Source organism: Theropithecus gelada, chromosome 6, assembly GCF_003255815.1.
Source record: "Theropithecus gelada isolate Dixy chromosome 6, Tgel_1.0, whole genome shotgun sequence".
Taxonomy (NCBI): Eukaryota; Metazoa; Chordata; class Mammalia; order Primates; family Cercopithecidae; genus Theropithecus; species Theropithecus gelada.
In genome coordinates this window covers 31,875,977-31,901,106 of record NC_037673.1, presented here as the reverse complement: position 1 = coordinate 31,901,106, position 25,130 = coordinate 31,875,977, and the positions used below count along the sequence as shown (strand labels likewise).

The 25,130-nt window shown below is 45.1% G+C and overlaps 1 protein-coding gene across 1 annotated transcript in view; it reads right to left on the bottom strand.

The window, feature by feature from the left end:
- PDZD2 (PDZ domain containing 2) overlaps nucleotides 1–25,130 on the bottom strand; it is a 326,600-nt gene that overhangs the window by 122,705 nt on the left and 178,765 nt on the right. Inside the window, exon 3 of the mRNA XM_025388677.1 lies at nucleotides 2,548–3,049. Within this exon, the coding sequence (XP_025244462.1) occupies nucleotides 2,548–3,049 (502 nt within the window). The remainder of the gene's footprint in view (nucleotides 1–2,547; nucleotides 3,050–25,130) is intronic.

The following is a 25,130-nucleotide window of genomic DNA, read 5'->3' as shown; positions in this document are numbered from 1 at the left end:
AAGGTCTGTTGGTTCCAATTCGGGTGCCACCAGAATGTGGGGGAAAGCTGTGAAAATCTACTTTTTGCCAACCCTACTAATCCTGGGCAAGTGCACCTAATAAAGATAATTTTATGGTTGAACAGGGTGCTAAAATATTTGAGCCTGAGAAAACGTGTGGTCCATTCTGATTTACCAAGGCAAAAGGTATGACCCGGTGCCAAAACTCAGAATATGAATTATAAACAGTTACAAAGAATGCAAATTCCAGATGGCAAGTCTCCCCTTTCTATAGGCATACGGCTTTTTTAAAAAATGCCCTAAAGGCAATGGATCGCAGTTTGGTTGTTTTCACTCTTTCATTTATACGTCATAGGATGTTTGACCTTGAGCATAAAAACCAGGCAAAGGAACTGTGACATGTGTAGTCTTCAAATAGCGAATCCAGAAGTTCAATTTTAATTAAATTTATTAATAGAATTATTATGCTTAATGAAGGTGAGCAGAGGATGATGAGTAATCTCTTAAAAGTTTAGGTTTTGTTTGTTTTTGAGACAGTCTCACTCTGTTGCCCAGGATGAAGGGTAGTGGTGCGATTCTTGGCTCACAGCAACCTCTGCCTCTCGGGTTCAAGTGATTCTCATGCCTCAGCCTCAGCCTCCCGAGTAGCTAGGATTATAGGCATGCGCAACCATGCCCAGCTAAGTTTTGTATTTTTAGTATTTTTGGTTTTGCCACGTTGGCCAGACTGGTATGAACTCCTGGCATCACGGGATCCACTTGCCTCGGTCTCTCAAAGTTCTGGGATTATAGGCCTGAGCCACTGCACCTGGCCCTTTGTTTGTTTTAAAATCATTCCAAATTATTTCCACTGTGTCCTAGGTCAAATGAAGGCCTATTCTTTGGACTGTATGTGAGATTCAACCTTCTTTGGTGCCTTAAACCTTCAAATGATTAAGGGAGCCAATACCCACTACCTTATTTTGCTCACATTAGGCTTTCTGTGTATGCACAATCTAATCATTAGGGAAGAAATCCTATCAAGATAGAGTACGCACTGATAAGAAACACATTATAATACTTTCACAGCCCTTAATTTGGAAGAGGTATATATTATAATCTTTTTTTTTTTTTTTTGTCCTTAATCCTTTTTGGGGGAACTCATAAAATTGGTAGCAAATCATTGATGGAAACATCAATTATTTTCTTATTCACACATTCTATTTACAAATAATGCCTTCTCTGTGTCCAACTTTATGAAGATTACCCCACTCCTCAAATGAAGGAACATAACCTCTTGAGAGAGGGGTTACTGTAATGCTTTTCAACCCATTGTACATTTGGCTACAATGGCAGAAATCACACTTATGCCCAGGGCACCATTTCTCAGCAGACAAAACTCAACTTTATACTTTTTGGGTTTTTTTTTTGAGACAGGGTCTTGCTCTGTCACCCAGGATGAAGTGCAGTGGCGCAATCTTGGCTGTAACCTCTGCCTCCCAGACTCAAGCCATCCTCCCACTCAGGTCCCCAGCCAATTTTTTGTATTTTTGGTAGAGACAGGGTTTCACCATGTTGCCCGGGTTGGTCTCACACTCCTGAGCTCAAGCAATCCACCATCCTTAGCCTCCCAACGTGCTGGGACTACAGTCACCAGCCGCCACGCCTGGCCTCAACATGATACTCCTACACCCATTTTCATCTTTATAACTTTCTCTTTCATCCCTAAAGGTTGTCTCCTAAGTCAGAGAAGAAACCACTCAGCATACACATCGGCAATTTACCGTTTCAACTGCAGCCTGCAGGAATATCTAGGAAGATTCTTGGAATGAACATGTCTACCCTAAAGAAATGTAATCCTCATAAGAGAGAATGTTGGTGATAATGAGGGAGACCATTTGAGGCTAGAAGCTTACCCCTTATCATTCAGAATACACCTAAAGGCAAAGCAGGTGTGGTAACCAACCTTGACCCTCGCAGCTGGATTTCATAGTATCAGAGATTTCTGTCAAGCTTCCAGACTTCCCTAGAATTCAGCAATGTAATAACACGATCCCATGAAAACATCACTAATTTTGAACTGCTAAAAATAAAAGCAGATGCTTCCCTGTGTATTGAATACCCTTCCTGTGTAATACTGAGGCTTAGATGTTTGTGGTGTCAACTGCCATGAGGAATTCTTGGCCTTGCAGCAGCAATTCCACCGGTGACAGCAGCGATAAATAATGATGCAGCTAAGTACTTTATCTGGACCTCACATGACTCAAATTTTAACACAGAAGGCTTGAGTTTTCCACTTAGGATCACTTGACTAGCTCTTTATTTATGTAGGATAAAATGACTGGAGCTTTTTTGTCATTCTCCTCCGATCACTTTTAATGCATTTATTGGCTTCTCAATGCGAGGTCACCTTAGGTCTATTTTTTAAACCTTAAAAGCAACTTCAAACAAAATTTCTTTTAAAATTCTGGTTCTGAGCCCAGCTTGTATTTCCCACACGGGCTGGGCTGCAAAAACACACACACACAATACATAAAATTCTGGTCCCGTAATCAAACCAAACCTTACCCGTGCCAAGCAGTCACTCGATTGGAAGTCCGTCTTCCCACCTTTTGAGAAGCGGCGTTTGTCATTGCTTGTGGTCAGAGGAGCATCTGTCTTTGGAATTCTATGCTCTGTCCCTCTGTCCACTTCTGACCTCTCTAGATGGGGTCCAGCCACCTCCTTGAGAGAATCTGGGCCATTTTCTAGCTGAAAGACATGGCCATTTCCAAGTTCAGGGTCAGGGCCGTTCTCCAGCTCAGTGCTGGGGTCACTGGACACCTCACAGCCAATGCGGCCCTTGGATTCTTCAGGGGCCTTGTTGGCAGGAGGCCTGGAGATGACCCCAAACTTTCTGGTTCGTTTTCCCTTTTTCGCAGTTCGGTCACCCAGCTCCAAGGTAGGTGCTTCTCCTGGTTCAGAGCTGTTGCTACTGTTGCCATTATAAGTGGAGTGGGCTTTGTGCTTAAAGCGACGCAGCATGATCAGGTAGATAAAGCCGCCATTCCAGCACTGCTCAGCCAGGTAACTGCAACAGACAGACAGGTGCCAGTTAGAACCCCATGCACCCTTCCTGGACAGCACAGCAGACAGAAGCATTCAAGGGTCCACCCAAGTGACAACAAGTCGGCCGATGGACTGAGGTATTGAGCTTCCTAAAGAGATTCACCACCCGATTCACTCTTTTAATCTGTCATAATTGATGCAAACAATTACTCTCAAACTCCCAAAACAAACACAAAACCCCATAAACTAGAAATAACTAATTTAAGTACCATAGGATCAGGAGTTGGAGAAGGATTTTTCTAGGACCAGAGCCAATGCTAACATATCATTAAAAAATAAAACACTTCTTCACTCCCACCATTTCTTGCATCGGAATTATGCTAGGCTCCCATCCATATAGTTCCAATGGAATGAAACTCTGAGTCCCCAGGGTAAAACATGGATAGAGTGGATTAGGGGAAGTATAAAGTTCTGCTCCTAGGAGCAAATCATCAACAGCACAACAACAGGAGCCTATGCCTCATGAGTAGGGGTAACAGCCAGTGACTGGTATTAAAAGCCAACTGATGGATGGGTACAGTGGCTCACACCTGTAATCCCAGCACTTTGGGAGGCCCAGTGGGCAGACTGCTTGAGCCCAGGGGTTTGAGACCAGCTTGGGCGTAGAGATAGTGAAACCCCATCTCTACTAAAAATGCAAAAATTAGTCCAGTGTGGTGGTCTGTGCCTCTGTAATCCCAGCTACTCAGGAGGCTGAGGTGGGAGGATCACTTGGGCCTGGGAGACAGAGGCTGCAGTGAACCGAGATCATGCCACTGCATTCCGGCCTGGGTGACAGAGTGAGACCCTGTCCCTAAAAACACAAAACAAAACAAATAGGCAACTGGCTAAGTAGGCACTGGTGGCAACCGTGCACTGTGTTGAATGAGGATCGGGCTCATGTCTTGATAACAGTCCTAGTTTGGGCTGATCATGGTACACATGGAGTGTCATTTCCAGTCTGGACATCACATTAGGAGGAGCACTGACAATGTGGAAAACATAGACAAAGGCGGACCAGGACAAAAGGCTGTTGGAGACCGTGTCAACCAGGAACAGTTGGAAGAATAAGAGACGCTCAGCATGGAGAAGACAAGGGTCAGGGTCAGCCGCTTTTTCATATGTGAGGGCTGGCAGATATTCAGAAGCAGGAAATAATATAAAGGAGATAAGGTATGTGAAGCATGACACATGATAACGGCTCCAGATCTTAAAGAACGATAAGAAAATACAACATCAAATGAAATGAGTAATTAGGGGTATTCAGGACCGGATCATCAAAGCTTTGGCAAAGAAAACCCTTGCACAAAGTCAGGAAACCAGGCTGGGCTGGACCCTCCACTTGTGCTACCTAAGATAAAGTAGCACAAATCCCTGACGAACCCAGGAAAACACCTTCCCCACTGGAATCTTGCCACATTCTACACATCACTCGTTCCTAAGCAAAAGTGTCAACAACCAAATCCTTCACAAATCAGATCTGCTTCTGGATCTTATACACCCACGCAGTAAAAGCCTGGGGCTATGTGCAGCGCTGCCTCTGAAGAAATGACTGCAGGTAAATAGACATTAACGTGCCTTCTGTGATCTTGTCAGCAGGGTAATCAGACCTGAGAGCTGGGGCAGTCATTACATGACATGGGAAGGAGGCCAGGTCATAAAGGCCTCCTCTCATCTCATAGTGAGCTTTCACTTAGGTAGCAGGCAAGGGAGTGGGAAGGAGAGGTGACCACATGTGCTTGAAATGCACTAAATTCTGGCTCAAAGGCATATATTCCCCATACCTAATGGTCACATTAATTGAATGACAGTGACTATCTAACCAAAGGAGAGAATAATTCTGAATTTTTGCCATGGAATAAAGTGAACAACAACAACAAAGGGACACTCATGACTCAAACATGAACCAAACTCAATAAAATCCTTCTTTGATCCCAGGCTAGAAACCATACATGTATAAAACCAGACAGATGAAAGATACTGTACAGACGCCAGGTCATCCTGTGAAATACAGAGGGACAAAGAGGCATTAAGACCATCCATAAGGCCGGGTGCCGTAGCTCATGCCTGTCTGTAATCCTTGCACTTTGGGAGGCTGCGGCAGGAGGATAACCTGAGGTCAGGAGTTCCAGACCAGCCTGGCCAACATGGTGAAACCCTGTCTCTACTAAAAATACAAAAGTTAACCAGGTGCGGTGGTGCGTGGCTGTAGTCTCAGTTGCTCAGAAGACTGAGGCACGAGAATCACTTGAACCCAAAAGGCAGAGGTTGCAGTGAGTTGAGACTGTGCCACTGCACTCCAGCCTGGGTGTTAGAGCAAGACTCCATCTCAAAAAAACAAACAAACAAAACACCATCCACTAGACTCAAAAATAAAAAATAAACCTGTCTCTCAGCACAATTTTTCTTTTTTCTTTTTTTTTTTTTTTTGAGACAGAGTCTCACTCTGTCACCAGGCTGGAGTACAGTGGCACGATGTTGGCTCACTGCAACCTCTGCCTCCCGAGTTCAAGTGATTCTCCTGCCTCAGCCTCCCGAGTAGCTGGGACTACAGGCGTGTGCCAACACACCCAGTTAATTCTTGTATTTTTAGTAGAGACGGGTTTCACCATGTTGGCCATGATGGTCTTGATCTCTTGACCTTGTGATCTTCCTGCCTCAGCCTCCCAAAGTGCTGGGATTACAGGTGTGAGCCACCGTGCCCGGCACAATTTTTCCATAATGTATAGATTTCATTTCTTTGCATTGTAAACATTTTTTCCATAGTGGAAAAATCCACGGAAAGGTATAAAATCCTAAAAGTAGGTAGCTAGGCTGTATTTAAAATTTAAAATACACTTGTGCTACTATTTAAAATACACGTGCTCAGATGTCATGAAAAAGAGTGCAGGGCATAAACACAAGACCAGATTGAAAGTGGGACACCCAAATCCTCATTCTGACTTTGACCTAACCATTAAAACAATGGCAACTGTTTTCCATCACACCTGATAGCTGGGTCTTCCATTTCCATCACTGATGAACAGATCAACAAATGTTGATATATCCATATAATAGAATATTATTTGTCAGTAAAAAGGAATAAATTATATGCTACAACATGGGTGTAACCTGGAAACATTATGCAAAGCGAAAGAAATCAGACCACAAAAAGCTGTATGTTGTATGATTCCATTACATGACATGTCCAGAACAGGCAAATCCATAGAGACAGAAAGATTAGCGCTTGCCAGGAGCTGGGGGAGAGGGGAATTGGGACTCACTGCTAATAGATTCAGGGTTTTGGGGGGTGAAGGAATGTTCTGGAATTAGATAGTGGTGATGGTTGCACAACCTAGCATTAAAACTCACTGAAATGTACACTTTAAAATGGTGAATTTTCTGTTATGTGAATTGTGTCTCAATTTTCAAAAAACAGTGAATATAGTATTATTGGGCAAATTTTGAGTTCACAGTGAATAGTATTATTATGGGCGAATTTTGAGTTCATTGTTTGAGTAGGTGCCTTATAGACACGATTTACCCAAGAACTGTCTTAACAGAAGATGGAAGTGCAATGTGGAAATACCAATCAGCTTGCCCAAGTTCACATCACTGCTGAGCAGCAGATCCAAACCTGCCTGATCCCAAAGCCCATCCTCTGCCCACTGTGCAATTCTCTTTACGTCACTGTCAACCCTGCACTTTAGCTTCCTCATCTGTAAAGTGAGGGTGTTAAAATGGATCATCTTGTTTATTTTCACATTCTAATAATTGTGAACGCTAGTTTCCCAGGAAGAATTCTGGGAATAAGAGGAGTGAGCCATCCCAACAGTACTGATCTGGTACACAGCACAAAACATAAACCTGGAAAAAATAGATTTTTTTTTTTTTTTTTGAGACAGAGTCCCACTCTATTGCCCAGGCTGGAGTGCAATGGCGTGATCTCAGCTCACTGCAACCTCCAACTCCTGGGTTCAAGGGGTTCTCCTAGCTCACCCTCCCAAGTAGCTAGGATTACAGGTGACCACTACCACGCTCGGCTAATTTATTTGTATCTTAGTAGAGATGGGGTTTCACCATGTTGGCCAGGCTGGTCTGGAACTCCTGACCTCAGGTGATCCACCCACCTCAGGCTCCCAAAGTGCTGGAATTACAGGCGTGAGCTACTGCTTTTGGCCAGAAATACTCATTTTAGCTCCAAGCTGTCCTAGGCCTCCGAAACATTTACGATCATCCTGAAAAAGATTTAGCTTGGAGACAAAGTTCATTTAAAATAGCTTTTTGGGAATCTACTTTTTATTAAATATGTTAAATCTCTAAACAACATGAGGAGTGGTATGCAGAGACCTTTTCAGTATCAAAAAAGCTGGCCTATTGATTCAGAGTATAGGAACTTAAACATCTTTCTCCCCTGTACTCTCATGGAAGTTCCAAGAACCTTGGAAGGTGCTTGTGACTGAGACAGTATTTTACTTCTACTGCAGGGTCCATTCTTGGCAAAATGACAAAGCCAAGAGGAGTTTATCTTGAGTTCAGCACCATCTCCCTGTCCTCTCCAGCTTCCTGGCAATAAATAAGACCCTGTCACCTTAAAGGAACTGTATGACAGGTTATTTTATTCCTTCCTGGACACTGAATTTTCTAAGGTCTTCCTGCAGACAAAGGACAATGAATGAATTATGGATGCTGCAGCAAGCTGGTGAGAAAGAGACTTTAAGTAGGGGGTACTTTTCTCAGATTCTTTTTTTTTTTTTTTTTTTGAGACGGAGTCTCGCTCTGTCGCCCAGGCTGGAGTGCAGTGGTGCAATCTCAGCTCACTGCAAGCTCTGCCTCCTGGGTTCACGCCATCCTCCTGCCTCAGCCTCCCGAGTAGCTGGGACTACAGGCGTCCACCACCACGCCTGGTTAATTTTTTGTATTTTCAGTAGACACGGGGTTTCACCATGTTAGCCAGGATGGTCTCAATCTTCTGACCTCGTGATCCACCTGCCTCGGCCTCCCAAAGTGCTGGGATTACAGGCGTGAGCCACCACGCCCGGCCCAGAATTCTTTAAACCACCTTCAATATGAGGCCTCCACATTCTCTGTCCATGTGTATTTAAATGATTTACCTAACTTTTCCAGCCCCTTCTGACTAATTCATACACTCAAGTCCCTTTTTCTGTTCAGTAGGATTCTTACCCAACATTAAAATCATTACACTAAACTCTGAAGTCAGTATTTGAGAAAGAAATGGAATATAATCACGTCCTCTAGAAAAATAGAAGGCTTCTTCTCCATAAACAGGTATGATTAGTCTTTCAGACACTTCTCCTTCACATATTTTTTTAATTTGCAATTTTCCTTTGGTGTGCAAAATTATTAATTAAGATTTATTTGACTTTGACCTTTGCAGGATGACTTTAAGACAAATGGAAAGACCAGGGTATCCAGAAATGACATTCTGAGTTCTAGCCTAGAACTTTCCCTTTGAAATCTATTGTAGTTCTAAGAGACACAGTATCGCTCCGTTGCCCAGGATGGAGTGCAATGGTGTGCTCTCAGCTCACTGCAGCCTCCACCTCCCAGTTTCAAGTGATTCTCCTGCCTCAGCCTCCCATGTAGCTTACAGGTGCACACCACCATGCCTAATTTTTTGTATTTTTAGTAGAGATGGAGTTTTGCCATGTTGGCCAGGCTGGTCTCGAACTCCTGGCCTCAAGTGATCTGCCCACCTCAGTCTCCCAAAGTCCTGGGATTACAGGAGTGAGCCACTGCATCTGGCCAGTTGTAGCTCTTTACCTCACCAGACCTCTTCTGGACACATCACTTCCTCCTCCTTTTCCTGCAAAAGGTGCCTTATCTGAAGAAAGTTTTGAGCAACTCCTCTGTTCCTTGATGCTATATCGTAATTCTGGAGTCTGGGCTCTCCAAGGTTGGGAGTCCTGGGAAGAGGTTGGCAGGTGAGGGTGGGGGCTTAGAAAAGACAGAGGAATAAAGCTGCCTGGAGTTTAAAGACCAATAAAGACAAGAAAATAGATGAGAGAGGGGCAAATACAGGGAGACGTCAGAAGGCTGAAGACATAATTTATTTATCTGTGCCTGGATTCTATTAAAAGAGGGCTTGAGGCAGCTGTATAGTTTTGATATTTGACTGTTTTGCCAAAACCTTTGGAAAAAAACAATTTCCAGGTACCTCTGAAAATCATCTTGGGTGTTCAGCCATCGATTATTGATGCCTGGCACACCGTATGAACCCATGGCAGGTGCTGCCAAGCTGAACCATGGGTGTCTATATGTGCAATTCAAAGTTAACTTGGGGCCAGATGCTGTGGCTCACACCTGTAATCCCAGAGCTTTTGGAGGCCATGGTAGAAGGGTCACTTGAGCCCAGGCGTTCAAAACCAGCCTGGGCAACATGACAGGAAGCAGCCTCTACTTTAAATATATATATATATTGGCCAAAAGCATTGGCTCACGCCTGTAATTCCAGCACTCTGGGAGGCCGAGGCGGGTGGATCATGAGGTCAGGAGTTCGAGACCAGCCTGACCAACATGCTGAAACCCCGTCTTTACTAAAAATACAAAAATTAGCCTGGCGTAGTGGCGTGTGCCTGTAATCCCAGCTACTCAGGAGGCTGAGGCAGGATAATCGCTTGAACCCGGGAGTCGGAGGTTGCAGTGAGCCAAGATAGCACCAGGGCACTCCGGCCTGGGCAACCGAGTGAGACTCTGTCAAAAAAAAAAAAAAAAGGAAGGAAGGGAAGGAAGGAAACTTGTATCACCACCACTGGGCACTGGCTTGTACTACAATGCCATAAACGCAAGAGAATTCTGAAGACTTTTCACCGAAGCAGGCACTCTTATTTCATTGGAGTATGTCAGGTCCCTACACAGACAACAGGAGAATAAACAACCACAAGAGGATGTTTATAGATGGGTTATTACTACAGGATCTGAGTTTATAGGACGGTACTAGCTGCTAATAGTCACCTTGCTGGACACACAGGATGGACACAGAGCCATTAATTGTTCGTGCCCAGGATTTTCCCTCCCCTAAGAAGTAATGGGAGGCTACAAAGCTGTTTGCGGTCTTTTGAAAACCTGCTAAGCCTAATTAGAGAACTGTCTGATGCTGTAAATCTACAGGTTCCCAGAGAACAACTGGTTGAGAGGAAGTGTTAAATCTATATAATTTCCCAGGGAAGTCTTGGCTGAGAAACGGGGGCAAGTTTGGACAGTCCCACAAGAGGGATGGGACCCAGGTTGCCAAGGGCACTCTCTCGGGTGTTGCCTCCCCACTACATTCCACAAGCCTCCCTAGACAGAATCAAATTATCCTTAGGGGACTCAAGCTGGAATTTTTTTGGCTGAATATTGTCTAGTAAGAGTGACTGACATCCTAGCCTGAGCAGCACAGTGAGACTCCATCTCTACGAAAAACAAACAGGTGTACTGGTGCACACCTGTAGTCCCAGCTACTTGAGAGCCTGAGGCGGGAAGATCACTTGAGCCTAGGAGATTGAGGCTGCAGTTAGCCATGATTGTGCCACCGCACTCCGCCCTAGGTGACAGAGTAAGACCTTGTCTCAAAAAAAAAAAAAAAAAAAAAAGTGACTGATACCTTCGGTGTGCTCATAATACCTTCCCTGAAGATAATCGACTTCTTTGCTAGTACAGAAAGGGGGAGAGAGAGAGCCTTGTTCAGATGGAGGCAGACAGACAGGGCTTAGGTACATGAGGCTTTGAAAACAGGTCAGAGTCTAGGCCTAGGAGTAGATGTGACTAGAACAGTGCATTCCAACTGCTCACTGAAGGAACAGACTGAGGAAGCCACTTTCTACTACTTCTCACCTCCTCTACTCAGCACAAATGGCTGGGGCTGAGCACCACTTCCCTCCTCTCCCTTATCTGGAATCTGGAGCAGGGAATATGATATGGTTTGGCTGGGTGCCCACCCAAATCTCATCTTGAATTGTAGCTCCCATAATTGCACATGTCATGGGAGGGACCTGGTGGGAGGTAACTGAATCACAGCAGTAGGTGTTTCCCATGCTGTTCTCATGATAGTGAACAAGTCTCAAGAGATCCAATGGTTATATAAAGGGCAGTTCCCCTGCACATGCTCTCTTGCCTGCTGCCATGTAAGATGTGACTTTGCTCCTCATTCGCCTTCTGCCATGATTGTGAGGCCTCCCCAGCCACATGGAACTGTGAGCCCATTAAATCTCTTTCCTCCATAAATCACCCAGTCTTGGGTGTGTCTTTATTAGCAGCGTGAAAAACTAATACAGAATACAAACAAAAATGTCTTCTTCATTACAAATGTGTACATTTAATTTTTGTTGTTGTTGTTGAGACGGAGTCTCACTCTGTCGCCCAGGCTGGAGTGCAGTGGCCAGATCTCAGCTCACTGCAAGCTCCGCCTCCTGGGTTTACGCCATTCTCCTGCCTCAGCCTCCCAAGTAGTAGCTGGGACTACAGGCGCCTGCCACCTCGCCTGGCTAGTTTTTTTTTTTTTTGTATTTTTTTAGTAGAGACGGGGTTTCACTGTGTTAGCCAGGATGGTCTCGATCTCCTGACCTCGTGATCCGCCCGTCTCGGCCTCCCAAAGTGCTGGGATTACAGGCTTGAGCCACCGCCCCTGGCCCATTTAATTATTTTTATCACAAAATTTAGATTGGAAGACACATGTTGAGCGAAGAAATAATTAGGGTAAATATTTGAGATTTTTTTTTTTCTGACCAATGGTACATTATCAGTCATTCACACCCCATTCAGATTATCAACTACCAAAACTTGTTACCATTACATAGTTTATTGTTTGTTTCTGAGACAGAGTCTCACTGTGTCTCTCGAATGCAGTAGCACGATCATGGCTCACTGCAGCCTCGACCTCCCAGGCTCAAGCAGTAATGAATGTTTTTCATCTTTGAGCCAGGAGTCTGTCTTCTGCCAACATCCATAAAACCCTGGTGCATTAGCTTGAGAGCTTACTAGTAAAATCACAGTTCTTGACGTATAATGGGAAAATACACAAAATAAGTCAGTTTATAATTGATCTTTTCCCCAACATTAAGCCTATAAAAGGAGCTCAATGACATTTTATTCTTGATACCAATAATTAATATAAACCAATATGCATCTTAAAAATCAAACCAATATTGAAAATAAATTTTTCTTTCTTTTTTTTTTTGTCAAGACAAAATCTCACTCTGTAACCCAGCCTGAAATGCAGTGCTGCAAGCATAACTGACTGCAGCCAGCCGGGTGCAGTGGCCAGGCTGGTCTCTAACTCCCGACCTCAGGTGATATGCCCACCTCGGCCTCCAAAAGTGCTGGGATTACAGGCGTGAGCCACTGAGTCCAGCTGAAAATAAATTTCTCTTTGAGACAGAACAGAGGTAGGATTATATTAAGAGGAGTAAGAAAGAGATAGATATTTTACTCTATGGTTGCATAACACTAATTAAATTCAGGATACCAGCTTCTAAGGCAGCAGTTCCATTTGTGTCAATCAGCATTAAGTGTCCATCCTCCACCTTTCCCTGGTGAAATTCCACCTCTTGCACTCATTGGACTGTTAGCTGCAATATCCCTCTGTGCTGAAGCAGAGTTAGTTCTTTTTCTGTTTACTGCTATGAGCTCCTAGATTTAAGGAGTACAAAGAGGGAGAACTACAGAAAACACTACATAAAAAGCAGCTAAATGATATGATCAATGAAAAAAATATTTTGACCTCTATGCAACAAAGTATCACCGACTTTCATATTGATCTTGAAAGTTCACATCTCAAACTATCACGAAGGAGTTAAATTCACAACTCTTGCAACAAAGTAACTCCACCATAGGATGCACTGCACATTTCAACTCCAATAAAGCCTCACAGGAAGGGAATAACAGTGTGGTCTTTCTATCATGTAAGCTTACACGAAGATTTGGTTTCCTCAAAGGTTTTCATGTACCTCCTTTCTGCATGAATCAATAAAAGCTTTTTACAGCACCCATACACCTGTTGGAAATAAGAACTCAGAAGCTAAATGAAGCAGAAAATGCTTGATCAACGATATGAACTGATTTTATAAAACGTACTACAGAGATACTGGCCCTAAAGAGAGAATCTCTAGGCTTGTATTTGCCAGTGATTGCATTTCTTTATTAAATTATTGTGAGTGGATCAAGGTTTCTTATAATTCTCTAAGATTTACCTGCAGTCTATACACCATCAAATTAGAACTCTAGCCACACAGCTCTACCACACAACTTATCTTGATAAGGTTGGCCACATTTTCCCGGAGGGGTGGTTCGACAGGGAGTGCTGGGAAAGTCAGACTTTGCTGTACGTGATCGAGTCAGTCTCACCTCATCAGGGAAGTGAGGAGCATCAGAACACGTACGTAGGAACTCATTTCACTTTTTTTCCTCTTGACATAATGCTATCTTTTCTGGTCATAAAATTACTAGTTGTTCATTACAAATTCACTCACTCATTATTCATTCAAATAGTTACTGAATACCTGCTACAAGCTAGGCACTGTTCTAGGCATTCGGGGACACAGAAGTGAACCAAGATTCCTGTCTTTGTGGAGCTTACAATCTAGTGGGGGCAAACAGACAAACAATACACCTATTAAAGCAAGCATCCAACTATAAGGTGTGTAAGGTGTGTTACAAAGTGAGATGGGCTATAAGAAATAGAAAACACTGAAAAGGCCGGGTGCTGTGGCTCACATCTGTAATCCCAGCACTTTGGGAGACTGAGGCGGGTGGATCATTTGAGCTCAGGAGTTCAAGATCAGCTTGGGCAACATGGTGAGACCCCCATCTCCATAAAAAATACAAAAATTAGGCAGGTGCAGTGGTGTGCACCTCTGCTCCCAGCTACTTGGGAAGCTGAGGCTGGAGAATCGCTTGATCCTGGGAGGCAGAGGCTGCAGTGAACCAAGATCGCGCCATTGCACTCCAGCCTGGGCAATGGGAGTGAAGCCCTAAATAAAACACTCAACAGGCTACAAAGGTTCCAGCATGCCAAGGGTTGGAAGTCAGGTTGAAATTTTATTTTATTTTATTTATTTTTTATTTATTTATTTTTTTGAGACGGAGTTTCGCTCTATCGCCCAGGCTGGAGTGCAGTGGCCAGATCCCAGCTCACTACAAGCTCTGCCTCCCGGGTTCACGCCATTCTCCTGCCTCAGCCTCCCAAGTAGCTGGGACTACAGGCGCCCGCCACCTTGCCCGGCTAGTTTTTTTTTTGTACTTTTTAGTAGAGACGGGGTTTCACCATATTAACCAGGATGGTCTCCATCTCCTGACCTCGTGATCCGCCCGTCTCGGCCTCCCAAAGTGCTGGGATTACAGGCTTGAGCCACCGCGCCCGGCCTAGGTTGAAATTTTAAATTCTGCAGTTAGAGTAGCCCCACTGGGAAGAATACATTGAAAAAAGACTTGAAGAAGTCAAAGAGTTGGCAGTGCAGCTACCTGGGAGAAGAGTGTTCCAGACAGAGAGAACAGCCAGCGCAGAAGTGGTCAACTGGAATCATACCTGCTGTGTTGGACAAACAGCAAGGAGGCCTTTGTAGCTGCAAAGTAGTGAGTGAGGAGTAATAGGAGGTAAGTTAGGAGAGGTAACAGAGACCCATTTATGCAAGGACTTGTAGTAGGCTGTTGTTAAAGACTTTTGCGCAAATTGGGGAGCTACTGAGTTTTGAGCAGAGGAGTAATGTGAAATGCATTAAGTTTTAATACGACCCCTTTGTTTCTGTGTTGAGAATAGACTATGATTGGGCAACGTTAGAAGCAGAGAGACCAGAGAGAATAACATCTACAGGAATTCCAGCGAGAGAAAAGGTGGCTCACTGTAGAACGGAAGTGAAAGTGGTATGAAATGGCCAGAACCATCATCAATGAAGCTTTTGCTTTTTGATTGGATATGGGATGTGAAGTCGAGACGGTACTATGGTTTTAGTGTATGTGTCCCTCCAAAATCCCAGTGTTGGAACTTAAATCCCAATGTGATAGCATTAAGAGGTGAGGTATTTAGGATGTAATTATATCATGGGGCCAGAGGCCTCGTGAATGGGATTAGCTACCTAATAAAAGGACGAGAGGAACAAGCAAGGCCTCTTCTGTTCTTCCATTCTGTCTACTATAAGAGGACACAGCGTTTATCCCCTCTGGAGGATGCAGAAACAAGGTACCATCTTGGAAGCAGAGACCACACCCTTACTAGACACCAAGCTTGCTAGTGCCTTGATCCTAGGCTTCCCAGCCTCCAGAACTGTGAGAAACAAGTTTCTGTTTTTATGAATCACCCAATCTGTGGAATTTTTGTTATAGCAGCACGAATGGACTGAGAATGGTCTAGGTATCGGAGCACCTGAAAGGATGGAGTGAGCAGTCATCACCTGAGGCTGTAGAGCAGCTTTCTGGGAAGGGTCTATCTGACCTATTCTGAATGCATAAATCTGTTCAGAATTTCTGGACACCTTCAGTTTGAGATGCTCATGTGGTAGTTGTGAGGCAGCGGATATCTGAATCCAGATTTGGGGGCAGCAGACTGGTCTGGAGATAAAAGTGTGGGAAGTGTCAGCATGTTGATGGTGAAGTCTCCTGAAGATAAATACCTTTAGGGGGATTTCCTAGGTCAAAGGTCTTATTGGGTTTCATAAGCACATTCAAATTCTTTCATATGTACTGTCAATCTTTCCTTTAGCAAGAGGGTGACAATTCAGAATCCCATCAGTGGTGTCTTAGAGAACCCATCTGTTCCTGAATATTGTCACTCTTTTTTTTTAATTAATTATTTTTGAGGTGGAGTCTCGCTCTATCACCCAGGCTGGAGGGCCGCGGTGCCATGTTGGCTCACTGCATCCTCCACTTCCCAGGTTCAAGCGATGCTCCTGCCTCAGCCTCCTGAGTAGCTGGGATTACAGGCGCCCGCCATCACGCCCGGTTAATTTTTATATTTTTAGTAGACAAGGTTTCTTCATGTTGGCCAGGCTGGTCTCGAATTCCTGACCTCAAGTGACCCACTCACCTTAGCCTCCCAAAGTGCTGGGATAACCAGCATGAGCCACTGTGCTCTTGTGACTCTTTATCATCTTGTCACTCTTGTCACTCTTGATAATCCTTGCCAGTCTAATAATCAAAAGTTACCTCACTTTACTTCAAATCCACAAGTCAGTGATGACTACTGAGCTCAAAATTCTTAGTAGTCATATGTCTTGAGAATTGCCTATTTTTGCCCTTTGTAAAACTCTTTAGTCTCTGTACCTTCGTGCACCAGCACAGTGGCACCACAACAAATGCTGGTCCATGAAAAGATCCATTAAAAAAAAAAAAAAAAAGCCTGGGCGCGGTGGCTCACGCCTGTAATCCCAGCACTTTGGGAGGCCGAGACAGGCGGATCACGAGGTCAGGAGATCGAGACCATCCTGGCTAACACGGTGAAACCCCGTCTCTACTAAAAAAATACAAAAATTAGCCGGGTATGGTGGTGGGCGCCTGTAGTCCCAGCTACACGGGAGGCTGAGGCAGGAGAATGGCTTGAACCTGGGAGGCGGAGCTTGCAGTGAGTGGAGATCCAGCCACTGCACTCCAGCCTGGGCAACAGAGTGAGACTCCATCTCAAAAAAAAAAAAAAAAAAAAAAAAAAAAAGGCTCTTTAAAAGATGACTTTACTGAGGCATATCTAACATTACTGAGGCATATCTAACATCTAACATATATAATTCATCTGTTTCGAATGTATAATTCAATGATTTTTAGGAATCTTACCGAGTTGTGTGACCATCACCATAAATCAGTTTAGGACATTTTCATCACTCTAATAAAGATCCCTCATGCCCACTTCACAGTTAATGCCCATTCCAATCCCAGCCACCACTTTCTTTCTCTAGAGGTCTACCTTTTCTTGAGCCATTTAACCCCTACAAAAATCTCAATTTGTGAGAGCATGTCCTTTTTTTTTTTCTTCTTCTTTTTTTGTCGAGAGGGGGCCTTGCTCTGTCACCCAGCCTGGAGTGCAGTGGTGTAATCTCAGCTCACTGCAAGCTCCGCCTCCCAGGCTCAAGCCATTCTCCCACCTCAGCCTCCTAACTGGGACTACACTACAGGTGTGCACCATTACGCCGGGCTAATTTTTTGTATTTTTGGTAGAGACAGGGTTTCACCATGTTTCCCAGGCTGGTCTCGAACTCCTGAGCTCAAGCGATCTGCCCACCTCGGCCTCCCAAAGCGCTGAGATTACAGGCATGAGCCATCGTGCCTGGGTGAACATGTCCTTTTGGTGGTATCTTTCTCACTTTCCTAACATGCCCCATTACCCTAAAGAGACAGATCTCATAGTCCTGCTAGATCTCACACATCCTTTCCCCTCACATCAGTCCAGTGAGTATCTAACATTCCATCTAGTTTAGGCCATGAATCCCCTGGTGGCTCCTTCCACCTCCAAAGCTTGCTCATGTGACCCCACTTCAGTGGAGAAAGCATCCTCTCCACATTATTCCCACCGTTCCAATGTCACAAACCAACTCTACTTTGTCATCATGCAACCAAGTCTTTCCTCATTAACAGAAGTTCTAAATACTGCTAAAGTAATAGTGTACGATATGTTTTCGTTTTTATCTATCCAGGCTGCTATAACAAATTACCGTAGACTGGGTGGCTTATAAACAAAGGAAATTTATTTCTCACAGTTCCGGAGGCTGAAAGTCCAAGATCAAGGTGCAGCAGACTTGATGTCTGGCGAGGGCCACTTCCCAGTTCACTGATGGTGACTTCGTGTTTTGTCTTCATATGGTGGATGAAGTAAAGGTGCTCTCTGGAGTCTCGTTTTTTTTGTTTTGTTTTGTTTTTTGAGACGGAGCTTCCCTCTTGTTGCCTGGGTTAGAGTGCAACGGCGCAATCTCAGCTCACCCCAACCTCTGCCTCCTGGGTTCAAGCCAATTTTCCTGCCTCAGCCTCCCTAGTAGCTGGGATTACAGGCATGTGCCACCACGCCTGGCTAATTTTGTATTTTTAGTAGAGATGGGGTTTCTCCATGTTGGTCAGGCTGGTCTCGAACTCCCAACCTCAGGTGATCTGCCCACCTTGGCCTCCCAAAGTGCTGGGATTACAGGCGTGAGCCACCGCACCCGGCTTTTTTTTTTTATTATTTTTGAGGCAGAGTCTCACCCTGTCACCTAGGCTGGAGTGCAGTGGTGCAATCTCAGCTCACTGCAACCTCTGCCTCCCGGGTTCAAGCCATTCTTCCACCTCAACCACCAGAGTAGATGGGATTACAGACACGCACCACCATGCCTGGCTAATTTTCGTATTTTTAGTAGAGATGGTGTTTCACCATGTTGGCCAGGCTGGTCACGAACTGGAGTCTCTTTTGTAACTGTACTAATCCCATTCACGAAGGCACCACCCTCATGATCTAATCACTTCCCCAAGGCCTCACCTCTAAATACTTTCACATGGGGGATTAGATTTCAACATGTGGATTCTGGGTGGAGAGAATATTCAGTCTATAGCAGTTGTATATGCTAATATATTCATGTTACCATGCAATCATATCAACTGCATTTTATTTACTTTCTCTATGGATTCGTGTCCAAATCTCTTCTCTACTTTCTTTGCCTGGCTCATGTGCTAATAAGCTTCCAAACCTCCCCTGTGCCCTGCTCCCTGGACCAGCCAAAAACATGTATTTCATATCACAGGGGGCTTTGCTATGACTTGTCCTTCAGAGCTGAAGATTGGCCAGGGCTGAAAAACAGAAAATCCAGGGCATCCTCCTCACTAAGTCTTCAGCCCTGCCAGGTGCATTGCCCGTGGCAATTTCTGTGCTTTCCTACACATAGCAGTGCCCTTAGCCTTGCCTTGGAAGAGGCTACTATCAACGCCCAGGGATAACTGAAGGCAGACCGCGTCTCAGAGATTATGTCTGATGTATCTTCTAACCTCAAGGCCATCACACCCTGAAAAGTGTGTCAAAGATGATCTAAGGGCTGAGTTGCACACTGCCCCTGCCACATCTCCCATGTTCCTCCACTGTGAGAGCTGCTGGCACATTTGCTGTTTCTGCCTTTCTCCAAACCAGCCAAATCCAACAGGTCACAACCAGCCAGTAAGTAATCCTCAAACCCGCATAGTACAGCATCCAAAAGGCGGCCACTCTCCTTACCTTCCTCAGAGGTGACTCTAAAAGAAGGGAGATTCCCGTGGGTCCATGTATCTCAGAAGGCATTTGATCCTCCTCACACACAAATTCAAACATTGATGGCATGTCTGTACCCTCCAGTTCCCTCCGCTTTCAAGTGGATCCAGCTCCATCTTGAAACAATTTCCCCAGCTCGCCTCAATTCTTCCCAGCGTCCGCTCCATTGCCTGGGCCAGAGCCCGCCTCCACCTTGTGCCAAGCCTGGGTTCATTTATGTCAAAACAGCTTCCATCAAAATAGTGGGCTTCTTTTCTGAATTTATTTCACAGTTTTGAAACCAGCAGAGAAAAGATATTCAAGAAATTGCAAAAATGACTATCCCCATCAACATGTTCTGGCTAAGGTCACGCACTGTTCTCCTGAATCTCTTCTCTGCAGTGTATGGAGCATTTTTGAAGATCTGATTTTCTCTTTCTTTTCAGAGGCTCTGTGGCAGGCAGGCAGGCTGGCTGGGCCGGCAAGTCCCCTCATCTATGATGGCTCATGCAGACTGGCTTGCTAAGTTCTGTGACTTTCCACCCCAAGCAAAGGACACAGTCCTTAGAAGCCAAGCTTCTTGGATATTTTCCCTGTTGTTCGTCTGTCTTCACGATCCTTTCGAATTTTTCCTATTGGTTTATAGGACTTTGATTACAAGAAAACTAAACCAACAGAACGCTGGCCTAGAAAAACGGATGAGCCATGTCTTTACAGATGTTGACAGACCAACTTTTAAGTCTTGGATTCTGATCAGTGCACTCTTCATGGGTCTGTTGACAGCTGGAACTGTGATGGGTTCAATCTCTCTGCGACCCCTGGTTCTTAGTTATATTCAGACAGGAAAATGCAGAGGCATTTGAATTTATCTACTGGGATTTAATTTAAAAATAATAGTAAGTGAAGCATTATGGAAACCCTAAATTGTTGGATGCACAAACACAAATGATGAAAATGCAAAGCTTGCTTTTAATGATATGTTTATTTTAGAAGTTCCAAAAACTAATGTGGGTTTTATAAAAGACACGGTGGGGGGAGGTCCAATATTAACTATAGTAACTATAGTCTGTGTACTGTGTTAACTGCACACACACATCAGCTCATTTCAATCTAAAACAACCCTACCAAGGTAGAATTTATAATCTGTCTTTTAAAGGTAAGAAAACTGAGGTCTAAAGAGATTAACTTGCCCAAGGTCAGAAAGCTGAAAACGGTAGAGCTGGGATTCAACTCTGCCTCTGATTCCCCAAAAAACCCTTACCATGACCTTAGGATTCCTTGTGGCAAAGTTGCATCCTAATGCTGCTCATCAGGACCAGGTTTGGATAAGGAAAAGGGTTGCAGCTTCAAACAACCCAAGGAGGACTTGTCCCACTTTAACTTTTAACTTGCTAAAGGATTGCATTTTAAGTGTTTTGGTTTTTTTTTTTTTTTTTTTGGAGACGGAGTTTCACTCTTGCCCAGGCTGGAGTGCAATGGCACGATCCAGGCTCACTGCAACCTCTGCCTGCCTCCTAGGTTCAAGTGATTCTCCTGCCTCAGTCTCCCGAGTAGCTGGGATTATAGGTGTGTGTGCCACCATGCCTGACTCATTTTTTGTATTTTTTAGTAGAGATGGGGTTTCGACATGTTGGTCAGGCTGGTCTTGAATCCTGACCTCAGGTGATCCCCCTGCCCTCCCAAAGTGCTAGGATTACAGGGGTGAGCCACTGTGCCTGGCCAAAGTTTCCATTTTTAAAGCAGCTCCAGAAAAGCCCCAGCTCTTACAGCCGGCAACCTTTGGTATGCAAATACAGGCCATTAGAAACTGGGTCCACCCAAACATGGCCATTCTCACTGTTGTCTTCTTGCCCTTCCTCCATATGTGCCTGGCAACATAGCCACCCCCACATATCCCCACGTGTGTAGAACATCATGGTGCCCTGTATTTGCATATTAAAAGGATAGGGTGGGAGGGCTAGAGTTTTTGCAGGTTAGGTAAATGACACGTCTGGTCAAACCAATCCCCTGTGTCCTATGCAAATCAGACACTGCCTCCTCCAGCCTCTACATATACCTAGCTGGTTTCCACCCTACTTGGGGGTCTCCTCTTTTGGCTTTGGAGCTCCCCGCCCCCACCTCTCTGTATGGGGGAGCCTCTTCCTTCTGCCTTTTCTTTCTTATTAAACTCTCCGCCACGCCTTAAAACCACTCCACGTGTGTCCGTGTCTTTTTATCTAATTTGACTGGAGAGGAAGAGCCTGGTGTTCCTCCACTCATCGGAGCCCTATCAGTATTGGGTTGGTGCCATTAAAACGGCAAAAACCGGCCGGGCATAGTGGCTCAGGCCTGTAATCCCAGCACTTTGGGAGGCTGAGGTGGGCGGATCACGAGGTCAGGAGATCCAGACCATCCTGGCTAACATGGTGAAACCCCGTCTCTACTACAAATACACAAAATTAGCCGGGCATGGTGGCGGGCGCCTGTAGTCCCAGCTACTCCGGAGGCTGCGGCAGGAGAATGGCGTGAACCCGGGAGGCAGAGCTTGCAGTGAGCGGAGATCCGGCCACTGCACTCCAGCCTGGGTGACAGAGCAAGACTCCACCTCACAAAAAATAAAAAATAAAAAAAAAAAAAAGCAAAACCGGCAATTAGTGTTGTATCAACCAAATATTTCTCAAAAAGGAGATGGTGGGAAGTAACAGTCGTCAAAACAGACTGATCAGGAATGGACAGGACTCAGCTAATCTGGATGTAAAAGAAGATGGTGGAGGCATATTTGGGAAGCCAGGTTGGATGAAAGGCATCCACGAAGATTTCTGTTCAATCTGTGGGCTGGCAGCGGGGAAAAAAAAACAACAAAAAAAAGGGCCCCTTCCACTTGGGGCTCTCTGTCCCGAATACCTAAAGAGCTTTGTCCAAATTCATCTGAATATTAACTATCTGGTGCAAGATTATCCTTTGTTCAGGTCTCAGCACTGCCATTTGGGCCCTTGGGCAAGCCATGCAATTTCAGAGATGAGTCCCTCAGGCTCATCTACCTACAGGAGGCTTCAATGGGATAATGGACTCAGATGGCGGGTTTCCCACCTGCCACACAGTAAATACCAATTACCGTAAGTTCGTTTCTCGATCAGAAACGTTCTGAGTAATCATAGGTCAACTAGTTAAACTTGTCTGCTGTGACTGTCCAGGCTGGAAGCCCTGAAAAGTGAACTCACACAGGGGGGTGGGTCCAAACAGATTCTGTGTTAGGAATGGGACAAAAGGAACTGTAGCCATGTCTGGAAAAAAAAGGATCTCTGGAAAAATCAAGTTCATATGAACAGGCAGAGAGTCAGAAATGGACTCTAAAACTCGAGGGCTGGAAAGCTGGGGCAAATGTACCTTAGAGGCTGGGGCAAATGTACCTTAGAGGCAGAGCCCCTGGTGGCCCCTTGAGGCAAAGAGTTATTGTGAGGGTTGGGTGGGCCTAAGTCATGGCACTGAGAAGGATGGGGGTGTATGTGGGCGTGCCTGGGTGCTGGACTTTGGAGGATTGAGCTAGTGTAGACCCTAAGCATAGAGTGGGGCTAATTGCAAGCCACGCGCTTCTGCCAGAGAGAGATGAGACAGATGTTTTTCAAAATACAGACCAATGTTGGACTTTCGTTTTGCTTCCCGGTCCATCAGCCAGAGTCTGACTCTCAACTCCCAGGGCAACTGAACGCCTTCTGGCCTGACCTGAACTCCGAGGATGATCCCAGAGGTCCTGGAACTGCCCCAAGACTCAAGGTGGAGCCTGGGAGGCTGCCCATCCCAGCGAGGCTGCGGGATCAGCTGGCCCCAAATATTCTGTAAAACATGCAGGCTAGGCTGCTCCCACAAACACAAGCAACTGCCACGAATAAATCAGATACATGTGTGTGCGTGCACAGCCCCCGCCTCTCCCAGCACCTACCCTGTTCTGGCCTACAGGTCAGAACAGCTGCTTTCTTATCTTCCCTCCATTTGTCACAAGTATTTGGGCAAAAGCCCTTCCTTTTGGCTCATCTGCCTCCTTTAAAAGGAAAAAATCGAGGTTTTCCCTTTCCTGAGGCAGGAGTTTCAAAAGCTCGGTTGTGGTAATATTAAATGTTTAAACATACTATAATGCCATTAGTCAGTCAATATTGTGATGGTTTTTAAATGTTAAGAGAAGGTCTCTGCAGACATAAATCTCCAGCTCTGGGAGAAAATGCCCACAGCATGAATAGCCGGGGCCTCTGCTCTTGTCTGGCCTAACTTCAGAGGTACGAGCAGGTATGGGCTTTTGAGCCACAAACGTGTTTTAGAGTACTAGGAACTCACTTCATTACCAAGTGTTCTCAGCAGGAAATAGGAGGCAGACGGCACACACTAGACTTGGAACCCTCCTATTTAGAGAAAACGGAAAGCATCCAAAAGCAAAATCAAAGCCAGAGGCTGCGTGGAAAAACAAACACCAAGAAAAATTATTTTTTGAACTTCACACCAGGAAGAGTGTGATCTGGAAGAATCTGGAAGGGGACAGAAACAAAAGCATTTGAACAGAGGAGTTCCTCAAACCTCTGGGTGAGGTAGGGAGGAAACCTTGGTAAGAGTTTTCCCTTGTGGCACTGTTCCCTTGAGACTCACAGATCCTTTTCACAGATACGGGGGCATCCCAACTTGTTCTAGCTCCCCAGGCTGGGGTGCAAACCACACTCCTTTTCCATGCAGATTGGAGCTTTAATGCGAGTGGCAGCAGTCCCGGTTCAGGACTTGAGATACACAATTCACCAGATGCTTAACGGGCTTAAAATAGGTTCCAGGGGAGGTCCAGGACACTGCACTGCCAAGGACAGAGCACCACTCAACCACAGGGTTCTTGCTGTTGCTAACACTTCACACCCTGACTCTCTGCAGACATTTCCTCCTGAGACACTCGTTGCAGCTCTCTGAGACAAGCTCTTCCGGCCTGCTGAGAGTGTCAGGTGAGATTTATTTATTTTCCCTCCCTGTCCAACTTCCCCAAGGATTTACATGTTGGCACCACCTGTTCTCAAAAGGGATGGCCTCCAGGTACTCTGGCTTTGAGCAAAAAGAGAGGAGTTAAAAAAGACTGCTAAAAGTCAGAAATGACTTAAAGGAAAGAGAAGATACACACGCAGATCTGTGGAAAATGTCAACACTGTTCCTTAGAGAAGAGGTGAAAAAGGGGGTTCTTTAAATCATCAGGCACAAAGTTTACAAGGTCCAATTTCATTGGGAACATCTTCAAAAAACAAATGTGTGACTAAGTCCAAAGGCCCCTTACAAGGCCCTTTCATATGGCTGAAGTTCCAAATCAAAGACTATTGATACCATGTCTAAAGAAAATTTGTTTTTAAAATGTAGACGACCCAATTCTCTCTCTACCTGGAGCCAGGGTGGTGGGAGGGAAAGGGAAAAAAAGCAACTGAGACTAGGCTGGGTGGTTCATGTCGGTAATCCCAGAATCTGGGAGGCCAAGGTGGGCGCAGCCTAGCCAACACAGTGAAACCTCGTTTCTACTAAAAATACAAAAATTAGCTGGGCGTGGTGGTGGATGCCTATAATCCCAGCTAGTCAGGAGGCTGAGGCAGGAGAATCCCTTGGACCCGGAGACAGAGACAGGAGTGAGCCGAGATTGCGCCACCACACTCCAGCCTGGGCAACAGAGCAAGACACTGTCTCAAAAACAAACAAACAAAGCAACGGAGAGGAAGAACAAATAAGAAAAGTGAGCTTCCTTAGGCCATTCTTAATCTCAATAGGATCAATGAATGAAGCTGTATTTTATTTTTTGAGACAGGATTTCACTCTTGTTGCCCAGGTTGGAGTATATATGGTGTGATCACAGCTCACTGCAGCCTCGACCTCCTGAGCTCAAGGGATCCTCTCACTTCAGCCTCCCTAGTAGCTGGGACTATAGGTGCACACC